Source organism: Phascolarctos cinereus, unplaced genomic scaffold (assembly GCF_003287225.1).
Source record: "Phascolarctos cinereus isolate Bilbo 61053 unplaced genomic scaffold, phaCin_HiC Scaffold_2;HRSCAF=192, whole genome shotgun sequence".
Lineage (NCBI taxonomy): Eukaryota > Metazoa > Chordata > Mammalia > Diprotodontia > Phascolarctidae > Phascolarctos > Phascolarctos cinereus.
In genome coordinates, this window is record NW_027555625.1 from 112752929 (window position 1) to 112764996 (window position 12068).

Genomic DNA, 12068 nt, shown 5'->3' on the forward strand with positions numbered 1-12068 from the left:
TTGTTTGCTCTTTCTTAATTTGTTTGGGCCAGTTTGTTAAAAGTTCAGAGTTTTAATTCCTTATCGTGCATGTTTATTTGATGATTTGTCTGTTGATGGTTATTAAGTTTAAAACAAACAAAAAATAAAGAGCAAGGTCCTTACAACTTCATTGCTAAAAGATGGTGCTTATAGAAACGGGAAGTATAGATTTCCACTGGGAGCAAACAGTAATAACTTGACTCAATCTGTTTTTCTTTTTTCCAGCACTATCCTACGGTCGGGGAAAATTCCAATTTTCTGGGATTAATATCAATCAGAAGAGCTGACTGTTTCACTTGACCTCTCTCATTCTCACCCTCCCCATCTTTATTACTCTCTCTAGCTCTTCCTCAATGATGTTACCACATTACTCCCCAAGTTATTTATCCACAAAATGTTATGTATATGTAAATATTTTATTTTTCTTTCTCTCTTTACTGTTATGGGCTGTGGCATCAATACATTCTGGTGAAGAAATGTTATTGGTACATGACTGGAAATCTTTAATATATTATTTTATGCCTTTCAAGTTCTGCTCCCAATTACTAACAAAGGAAGGCATATACTGAGACATTTGAGAAGTCTAGATATTAATATTATTAATAATAATATAAGTTTATATTCGGAGTCAATGTTAGGCAAAACTGTGAAACAGGCAAATACTATCTCCATTACCCTTCCTCGTGTTCTCTTTCTTATCCTCACATCCACCTCCACCCTCCCAAATTAATAATCATCCTACTTCCAGCAATCCAGTGACCTAAAACAACTATTCAGGGCTAATTATTGTTATGTCTCAATTCTTTCCCTCACCCCCAACCCTTCAAGAAACTTACCTGTACTGTACCTTATTATCATCAATAGGTACCAACACCAGCGGGGCTGATTCTAGGTAATAAAGTACATTTCAACTGTGACCTTTTGGAGGTAATATCCTTTTCATGTAGCTCTTTGCAATCTTATAGGTGGCATATTCAAACCATTAAGGGAGATATTTTTAGGTTAGAGAGCCTCTTGGTCATTCAAATCATACCTAACAGACAAGCTACTTGGATCCCTAACCCTCTTTATATCTGTACGTGTTTAGATTTAGAAGACGCACCAATTCTCAATAAGTAGTTTACTGATGTCTTACATTGTCATATGTAAGTGAAACAATCACAGTAATTTAACCTCAATAAGAAATGATGAAATCTTTATGTAGAAGATTTTTAACATGGAAAACAACATATTAAGTGCTCTATATAAACGCTTAGGTGCTTAGAATTTTCATTTAAAGACTGAGTATGCTTTTGGACACCTTCTATAAGGCAGCCTCTGAAATGAGTAATTAAAATTTCATACAATGAACTATGGGGGGACTTTCTGCTACATGAGGGTAAAAATCTTGTTGACTTTTTAAAAACAAAAAAGAAATTGAAGCTATTTAATTACCTATTTAAGGTGACCCACATGTTTTAATGGGAGGAGTGCCCTGCAGAGAAGAGTCCAATCAGCCTTTGAGAAGACTGTTTTGTCTATGAAGGGGACAAAGACACAAGAGAGAGTCTCTCCTCATGCCTTGGACTGTTTGAGTTGCTTTTATTTTCTTATACTTTCAGCATATACAATAGACTAAAGAACAAAACCAATTCTAAAGTGAACACGATTTTATTATTAAAGTATCACAATTAATTTTAAAGTATTTTAGTTGTTATTATACTTGGGTTGATATGTGCCAGGAAAAGGAGATTTGAAATAACATTTAAAACTTCTCTAAAAAAGAATGTTACAATCTTCAATGACTTCTCATTAATAATATTGTCACCACTGGATGCTAATAATAATGACTGAACACACCAATGGAGAAAAGCAGGCTCAGAAAAAACTTCAAGATAAAATAGATATGGTCTGAGAGAAGTTTGGCAATCAACTTTGATATATTATACTATCCAGTAACCAGAGTAAACACCAGTAATTTAAAAATTCAGTATCTAGGGGGGGAAAACCATACTAATTGTGAGGCTGAGTAATTTTTAACCACTAGACACCAAACAACTAAGTAAGTACTTTTACTTTTATTTTCCTGTTATGGAGGTGGCTAGTGATAAGGTTATATTTAAAAATAGAAAAGATGAAAAAAAAATCTTTGCAATAGGGGAAAATAAAGAAGTTCAAGATTGTATACATTAAATTTCCTAAAATGTGGCTATTTTAAATTACAGTTTTTAGGTACAGTATTTGAAAAGTTTATATGGAATTAATTGGATGTAACAGAAACAGATTATTTAAAACTATAAAACAAATATCAGAAGGTAAAAAATTTCATGTAATCATAAAGGAATTTTTCATAACTGGAAAAAAAACCTTAGAATTTAAATACTAAGATTGCACTGGAGGAAAGTGACAATGAGATAATCTGATAGTAACATTTAATGTCAAAAGCTTAATTTAAACCATAGGATGTCTTCACTATGCAAAAGAACCAAACAAAAGGGCTTATCATATGTTTTTTTTCTTTTTTTTTAAATGAGCTTTTCCTTATTGTTTCTTTGAAAACAATGAAATGGGCTACAGAGCAGCAACATGCTGTGAAATTAGGAAAGCAGTTGTCTTTGTCCCTCTGACCTCACTGTGACATTGTGGTGCAAGGGCTAATAAAACAAGAGCCCCATGTGGAGCCTGAACATAGAACCTTTAAAAGAGCTGGTTAATTTTACTTCTGTAGCTAATTAAATGGGAGGTCCAGTGAGTGCAGGAAATCAAAAGTCCCATGGGTCTACCTTGCAGCTTTGTGACTAAAAGTACTTCTGGAAGCTTTCATAATTTGTCACTTTTCACCGAAACCTAAGGAACAAACTAAGAGCAATTCAAGATCCCCAGGACATGGTCTGCATGTGTGTCTTGGCCTCTGCAACTGTAAGTCTTAAGGGAATGGATTTAGAAACAGTTAAGCTTATTAGATAGAAAGGTGTCACCTACCCACATCGAGGCACATGAGGAGAAAAGTTCAAGGACTATAAATTAATTCCTAAAAAACATTAAACAGCCCTCTGGCCATGGTAAGAAAAATGTCAACAAGTCAAGAGATAACTAGATAGCTATTGACCAGTTTCATGATGGCAAAGGTACAAGCCAAGAAGAATAATGCTTTTCCCACCACGTGTCTAAGGCTGCAAATGACACTAATCCTTTGTAATGGCCACAAAAGCTGACAACTAACTCAGCCTGAGAGTTGAAGACACACACTTGTCTCTAGCAATGACTCACCATAAACAGGTCCCGAGCACCAATATCAACAGCTAGGAGAAAGGCCTTTTCAAATCTCTGGTACCTATAAGAAAAAGGAAACTATTAGGTTAGTAGCTAAGACAGCATCACACAAGAAAAGAAGCTATTCAGCTTTGTTTTCTGAGTTAATATTCTATGGGGCTTTTTTGGTCCTTCTTCAACCATTTGAAAAGTTCTTTTTCAAATATAGATGGCTTCTTCTCCAGGTTCTGTGCAAATCCTCCTATGTCTGAAATTTTAGAGACTTAACCCAAGGAAGTTCTCAAGAAAAACTTTCAAATGGTACATATAGGATATCTAAAAAGTCTTAGTGCAGTTTTAAGCTATGAAAGCTTTAAAAAGACTATTAAAAGCTATTATCCTAAGCTATTGAGGCTTAAAACTACATTAAGACATTTGGGACACCCTGTATTTTCCAACAAGACTCTTAACAACAGAATTATAGTTAAATCACAAATTCTTTTTTTTAAATATGATTTGAAAAGAGTTTTTCAGTTTACTATGTTTTGTAAGGGAAGATATAAGGGACTCTAGTTAATTAACTTTCATAAGTTAAGTGTTAATGTTCTGTGAGCAAAATCATTACAGTCATCAAAGAGGAGTGTTTTACAAACCACAAAGTGTTTTTATAAATGTGGCCTATTATCATTAAATGAGTATAATATTTATCCAATTAAGGTTGAGGAATTAAATGTTCTATTACTACCTAAACTGGCTGTATAAATTTTAAACAGAAACATTACAAAGTTGTTGTACCTAAAGATTAGAGTTTTCTAAAATACTTGAAATAAAGTATGGTTTCTTCCTGACTGCCCCCTTACATAACTAAATAATGAAAACTATTTTAAAAATAATTTTTAAAAGGTCTTACTTTACTTTGGGTTAATATTACTGAGAACATAAAGATAACCTGGTAATCCTTACAGAGAGTTGGACAGCTCTCAAAGGAAAAGCTTGTAGTGAAAGTCCTTCCTGCACAAGCTTCCTGAACAAAAGGGCCCTTTCATATTGCCTGAGTACTGGGATTTACACAGATATAATTGGCAGTGATTCTGATTATAGAAACAAGCTAGTTAATAACTAAGAGACTCTAGATTTTCCTGGGTAGCATATAAGGGAATTTGGAGGTAAACAAAATAATGCTGATTCCAAATTACAAAAAGAAAAAAATGTGAAAAAAATCTGTTTGTATTTAATGTATTCTCTCTTTCTATAAACTAACTATGCTTGCAAATATTTTATTGCTGAAATAGTTGAAACAATTTTGGGGAAACGAACAATATTTGCTGACCAATATAATAGTTAATACTACATATCTATCAGCTCCCCTGACTAGGACTTTTAAAAAATGTGGGGGAGGGGGAAAAGAGGGCCCAAGATTATCTCTAGCAAATGAATATGTCTTTAAAGTGGCTTTGGTTGGTGGTCACTCATTTCTCCTTATCTTTGGCTACCCGCCCTGTAGGAAAGTGTATAAAGCAGAGGAGATATATTGGTTTCCAGGAGCTAGGCATGGTTTCTTTTCTAATAGGCTGATTGCCACTCTTGAATCTATACTAGTGGTAGGGTGTTCTCTGGATATTAATTTGAATTGAATAATGAATTAGAGGGGAAGAAAAACTGGGAGGAAAAGCAGGGAGATGAATTAAGAAGTTATTGCCAAGTCCAAAGAAGAGGAAATACACATGGTGGCACTGGAAATAAAAAGTAGGAGAGGATGCAACACTTGCAACTGGTTTTTGGGGGAAGGAGAAAAAAACAACTGCTATATGTTGTACTGATTAATTTTGTATCTCACAGAGAGGTTCCTGTATACAGATTATTTTAAATCAAAGATTTGAAATGCTGTAATGGCATATGTGTGTGTGTGTATGTGTGTGTGTGTGTATATGTGTGTATATATACACACATATATGGATATGTACATATATCTATATATGTCAGGACCATAGAATTACTTTCTGCCACTAGCCCATGGATGATTCATTCTTAGATTCACATGTAATTGTCCTGCTAATTTTTGAGATATTGTAGCACAGATTTTCCTTCTCTTTTCCCTTTGGCCCCAATCATTGAGAATATGATATCAAGAATATGGTAATGTTGTGTGTGTGTGTGTGTGTGTGTGTGTGTGTGTGTGTGTTTTAACGAGTACTCTCTTTCTTTGTTTACTCACATCCTCCTCACATTCACATGTAGATTTCACAACCTGCTTCTTGTCGTCTTGTAATTCCACAAGAAATAGGTGGTCATTCATTTACTGATGCTTCTTCTGTTCTCTATCCCTACTCCTGGCCCCTGTCCCCCCACCCCACCACTGCCAATCATGTTCTATCATTAACATATGAAGTCTTCTAACTCTTCAACTTCAACAAATATCTATTGAGCTCCTGCTATAGATTCTAAACAACAAAGTAGGCAGTGGTCAGTTAATTCAATTCAACATTTAGAAATAGCTACCTACGATGTGCAAGGCACGATGCTAGCCAGCACTAGGGATACAAATCCTAAACCAGAATAATCTCTGGCCTCAAGAAGCCTGAATTGGACTGGCAGAGACCAAAAATAAACCAACAAGTAAATACAAGGTAATTTGAGGAGCCAGAGCATTAGCAATCAGGGAAATGGGTCAGAAAAGGCTTAGCAGGAGGTGGTGACACCTGAGATAAGCTTTGAAGGAAGATAAGGATTCCTAAGATCTTGAATATCACTTATAAATGTTTCCCCTTCCTCCCTCTAATTTTTTTTAACCTTTGTATCTTTGCAGGTTTTTTTTCTAATCTAGACTTTTCTCACAAACATTTGAATAAACTTTATGTGAAAAAACAAAAATTGATTGTTTTTACATATTTTGTTGTTTGCAAAGTTCGTTAACACATGTCCTCACAATATCCCAATGAAATAGGAAGGGAACAAGAGTGATCTCTTTGCTTTTTGCAGAAAAAGAAACTTAAAATGGGGAGCAAGAAGGATTGATGTGCCTGAGGACTACCCATAGCTCAATGGGTAATGAGGAACTGAAACCACAAGACTTCCTACTTTTGTTCCAAAGACCTTGTACTAACCTATTCTATACCTCTGTATTCAAAATCTTGTGCTCTAAGCTTCTAAGTTACAATCCAATACATCTCATCTTTACCAAGCTAGAAGAGGAGCTAGTAAGAGTGTCAGAACTAGGCAGGGGGAAGTTACGGGAGAATATATTTCAGTTCAATTATGGGAAATATTCATGTATAAATCAGGTTACAGTAGTTTGCTAAAATGGGGATTTGAAAAATGTAATTTGTATGATCCTCAATGAGGTGTGTTAAGTTTTTCTTTTTTATCTCAAGATTCCACAAACAGTGAGATGGGTGGGCAGAGGTGGGTTGCAATTTGCATCACTGGAGGTATATCTAGTCCATGATATCACAGATCCATTTGAGCATTAAAAATTTTCAAATCAATAAATCTGCCTAATGTTAGACAACTTGCTTTCTTTGGAGACAAACCCAAAGTGTCTCTTTTTGGCATTAAACATTTTTTTTTGCAGGCAGCACATTCATTCATAAATCATGAACTCTCAGATCTGAACATTACCTCAGAAGCCATTTATTATAATACATACTTAAACAGGAACTTAGGATCTGAAAGGGCAGTACTTCTTGACCTTGGGCTCACAGACACCTGAGGGGTCCATCGGTAGATTTCAGGGGAATAATGATAGAAATTTTGATGGGAAAAAATTACATCTATATTTTCACTAACCTCTAACTGAAATTTAGCATTTCCTTCAATTATTTTAAAATATTATTCTGAAAAGGGGTCCATAGATATCACCAGACTACTAAAGGGGTCCATGACACAAAAAAATTTCAAAAACTACTGATTGGTCCAATCTGTACAAGCTTATCTCATTTTATTGTGCTTCACTTTACTATGCTTCACAGATAATATGTTTTTTACAAATTGAAGATTCGGGGCAAACCTGTATTGAGCAAGTCTATCGGTGCCATTTTTCCAATAGCATGTGTTCACTTTGTGTCTCTGTGTCACATTTTGGTAATTTTTGCAATATTTCATACTTTTTCATTATTGCTATATCTGTTGTGGTGATTTGTAATAGGTGATCTTTGATGTCACTATTGCAATTGTTTTGGGACACCACAAATCATGCCCATATATGATGGCAAACCTAATCAATAAGTGTTGTGTGTGTTCTGACTGTTATACCAACTAGCTGTTCCCCATCTCTCTCCCTCTCCTCAGGCCTGCCTACTCCCTGAGACACAAAAATATTGAAGTTGGCTAATTAATAACCTACAATGGCCTCTTAATGTTCAAGCGAAAGGAAGAATCAATCAATGGATCAAACTTTCATTACCTTATTTCAAGAAATTGCCACTGCCACCCCAAACTTCAGCAACTGACCACTCTGATTAATCAGCAGCTATCAGACTGAAGCAAGACCATCCACTAGCAAAAAAGATAATGACTTGCTGAAGGCTCAGATAATGGTTAGCATTCTTTTTTTTTTATCAAGAAAGCATTTTTAAATTAAGGTATGTACACTACTTTTTTTTTTTACATAATACTATTGCACACTTAATAGACTACAGTATAGTGTAAATTTAACTTTTATATGCACTGGGAAACTAAAAAATTCATTTAAGACTCACTTTATTGCAATATTTGCTTTACAGCAGTGGTCTGGAACTGAACCTACAATATCTCCAAGGTCTGCCTGTAGTCCATAAAATCCTTTTATGATATAGCTGCCAAGTGGTCATCCAGCCTTCACTTGAAGACCTCCAAGGAGGGGAGAACCCACTACCCCTTATGGCAATCTCTTCCCATTTTGAATAGATCTAATTGTTAGGAACTTTTTTCTGAATACCAAGCTTCAATTTGCCTCTTTACGATTTCTAGCCATCTTTTCTAGGCCAGCCTTCTGGGGTCAAACTTTTTCCACATCACTGCTTTTCAGGCATTTAACAACAGCTATAAGGCTTCCCCTGTGTCTTTTCTTCTCTAGGTTAAACACTCTCAGTCTCTTCAACTAATCCATAGATGACATAGACTAGAGGCCCTTCACTATGTGGGTGGCTGTTGTCTAGACATTCTCCTTTTTAACAATGTTGTCCCTAACTTTGGGTAACTAGAACTGCATATGGTCTGAATAGGGGAGAGTGTACAATTGAACTATCAGTTTCTTATTCTAGGAAGTCAATTTCAAATTAATTACACTTCATTTTATTAGAGTGAGCCCAATGTTTTGGCCTGTCAAAAATCTGTTTGGATTCTGACTCTGATTAGAGAGCTGGAGGGCAGAGCAAAGGACTCTTCCCAAAACCTCTGCTTAGGGAGGGCTCTCAGACTAGTCATGTCTTCATTTCCCATCTAGCTGTATGCCTTTTGGATTGGACTCCATCTTGCCCCCATATTGAGTACCTTTACTCTCCCTTCTTCACTTTTCAGCCTCTTTTTGTGTGTTCTTTCTCCATTAGACTGTAAATTCCTTAAAGGCAGGGACTACCTTTCTTTTTCATATTTGTATGTCCATTGCTTAGTGCAGTGCCTGGAACAGAGTGGGTGCTTAATAACTGTTTATTGACTGACTGAAAATAACAAGAAGATAACAATAACTTACATTTACATAGCACTTTAAGGTCTACAAAACTCTTTCCCCAAAATTATCCTGTGATGTAAGTAGTGCAAGTATTATGATCTCCATTTTACAGATGAGGACACTGAGGCACTGAGAGGTTAAACTGTGTGCGTGGCACACAGTTCCTGATTCCAAGTCCAGAACTCCTTCTACTATGCCATGTTGCCTCAATACCACCAATAAATCATCAGCCTATTTGACTTTTAGGCAGCTCTAATTCTTAGGAAGGAGCAAGTAGGAGGCACAGTAGATAGAATACTGGGGCCTTGAGTCAGGAAGACCCGAGTTCAAATCTGACCTCAGACACTATCTGTGTGACCCTGGGCAAGTCACTTAATCCTGTTTGCCTCAGTTTGCTCATCTGTAAAATGATCTGGAGAAGGAAATGGCAAACCATTCCAGTACTTGGCCAATAAAACCCCAAAAGGGGTCACAAAGAGCCCTACACAACTGAAAACAACTAAGCAACAGCAATTCTTAAGAAAGCTTTCTTCATCTGGAGTAGAAATCTGCCTCCAGAGCTTTGCAGAACAAATTGAATCCTATACCCAGTCAATATTTATGAAGGACCTACTAAGTATATCCTTGATTTGATTGACAGTGTAGATCAATTAAAGACTTTTCAGCAGGAGAATGACACAATCAGATCAGAGATGCACTTTAAAAGGATTCCTTTGGGTTGAAAAATGGATTTGGGAGCAGGATAAAACTGAAGGCAGGGAGATAAATTTGGAAACGATTATGTTATTCCAAGCAAGAGGTAAGATGGTCCTGAGTTAGGGTGATGGCTGTGGGAACAAGGAGAAAGGCAGAATTAATTATACATACATGGAAAAGGTCGGAGATTGAGATGAGAAGAGAACTGGAGCATTCAAAGAGGACTCCAAGATTTCACAACTGAAGAAGGGAAACAGCATAAAGAAAAATAGGGAATCCAGGAAGAAGGGCTAGTTTGGGGAGGGAAAATAGGAATTTTAGTTTTGAATGTATTGAATATGGAAGGTTGGCAGGCCAGCTAATTGCACATATTTTTAGGAGACATGTTTACAGCAATATACCCAGTGTGAATATTAAGAACTGCATAACACATATACTAAGTGGTACTTCAGTAGATAAAAAAAAATACACTGCCCAAAGCTTCAAACTCTTGAGCATGAATTTATGCATGGTTGGATACCAAGGCACAAAAATAGTCTTATATTGCCAATGACAACTACAAATAACCCCAAAGACATATTTTTTTCATTTTTTTACAAGTAACACGAGACATTTTTGAGAGCCAAGCCTTTAAGGACGATGCAATATTAAAGCCAAACAATTGCTTAGTATGTCACTGTATCATAATCAGGATTGAGAGATCACATGACAGATGATGGAAGATGTTGTTTTGTTGTAATGCACATACAGATTTATTACAGGAAGTTTAAGAAGGTGAATATCCTGAGTTTTATGTTAACATATCATTATAATTAAAATGTCATGTGTAAAATAACATTAGTAGGGTTTCCATTCCCCACTCCCAAATGACAATACTAAAAAAGAGTTGAGGGCAGCTAGCTGGCTCAGTGAATAGAGCACTAAGTCTGGAGTCAGGGAGACCTGGTTCAAATCCAGCCTCAGACACTTATTACCTTTATGACTCTGGGCAAGTCACTTAACCTCTGTTTGTCTTAATCTACTGGAAAGGAAAATGGCAAAACACTCCAGTATCCTTGCCAAGCAAACCTTACAGACATTAGAGTCCATGAGGTCATGAGGTGAACACAATGGAATGACTAACCAATACCACAACAGCAAAGTTATGTCTATTCGACAAATTCACTTATTTTGGTTACTTTGACGGGACCCATTGACGCCAGCTCTCTTTATTTTTCCTTGTCCTGTCTGATTCTCGTCAATACTTAGATGCTTCCATAGTTTGGTTCTGTGCATCCATACTTCTCCCAATGGTTTTGGTTAAGAAACAACACGCTCCTTCTTTAATCTCACACGTACATGGTGCTATGCTGAATTCTGAACAGACCAAGTTGGACAGACTGGTCTGTATCTTTTAAGAGTTTACGTTCTAAAGCATACCATAACATGGACAACTGATTGCTAAGACAAGCTTCTGAAGAAAATAGTGTGAAATATGATGAAGAACACGAGTAGAAGGGTCAGCTTTTCGGCAGCCACTTCATCCTCTGAAATTAGAGGAAAGAAGGGAATGGGTGAAAATGTAGGAAGGGTTTGAGGTGTGAAGTTAGGGAGATGAGAGATGAGACATAATGGATGGTCTTGGTTTTATTCAGCAAAGCAGGAAGAAAATGAAACTGGCGATAAGAGCTGAGCACATCAGTGGGGACACCAACAGGGAGAAGAAAGTTTGGAACAGGCACCGTCAGAAGCATGAAAGAGACGGTCAAAGATGGATGTCTAAGGTATGATCATCTCCATGGGCAGCTGAGGTGAAGTGGAGATGTGTGTCATGGAAGCTGAGCCAGGGTATCGAAGGGGAAATCAATGTGAATTTTGAACTTACTAGAACAAGGATGGGATTTAGAATGGAAGGGAACATTATGACTATAGTAAGCATTAACTTTCTTCAGAAATAAGGGGCAGTTATCTAGAGATCCTTAATGTCCACAATAAGGATCTGGATATGTCGATAAAACACAGACGAAGAAAAATTTAAAGGGGAAGAAACTGCTGAATGACGAGTAGAGGAAAGGTATGGAAATGGCCGTGAAGAGCAAAGAATAAATATGGTGACACCTGCTGGCCCACCACAGTAGGGGAGAATGAGGGGAGCAGTCAACTCTAGAGAGCATTGTAAGGGATGAGGTTGCTTCAGGTCCCCTCATCTGTAAAATAACAGGGTTGGTAAAGATGATTTCTAAAGTCTCCCAGTTCTGCCAATCTATGAATTGAAAGGAAATGTGGTATAGCAAAAAGAATCATTGCACATGGAGTCCAGAGACTTGAGTCATAAGCTCCAATTATTTAAATCACTCATTTTCTCTGAAATTCAACTTTTTTATCAACAAAATAGAAATAATCAATTGATATTTGAGTGTCTAAAATGTGCTAGGCACTAGAGTTACAAACACAAAGAACGAAATAATCCCTATTGTCAAGGTGCACACATCAT

At 36.5% G+C, this 12068-nt stretch overlaps 1 protein-coding gene across 6 annotated transcripts in view; it reads right to left on the reverse strand.

The window, feature by feature from the left end:
- Positions 1 to 12068, reverse strand: part of WDPCP (WD repeat containing planar cell polarity effector) — a 361091-nt gene that overhangs the window by 120952 nt on the left and 228071 nt on the right. For all 6 annotated transcript variants that reach the window (XM_020985463.2, XM_020985462.2, XM_020985466.2 and 3 more), the window contains one exon: positions 3271 to 3334. In XM_020985463.2, coding sequence (XP_020841122.1) covers positions 3271 to 3334 — 64 coding nt within the window. The remainder of the gene's footprint in view (positions 1 to 3270; positions 3335 to 12068) is intronic.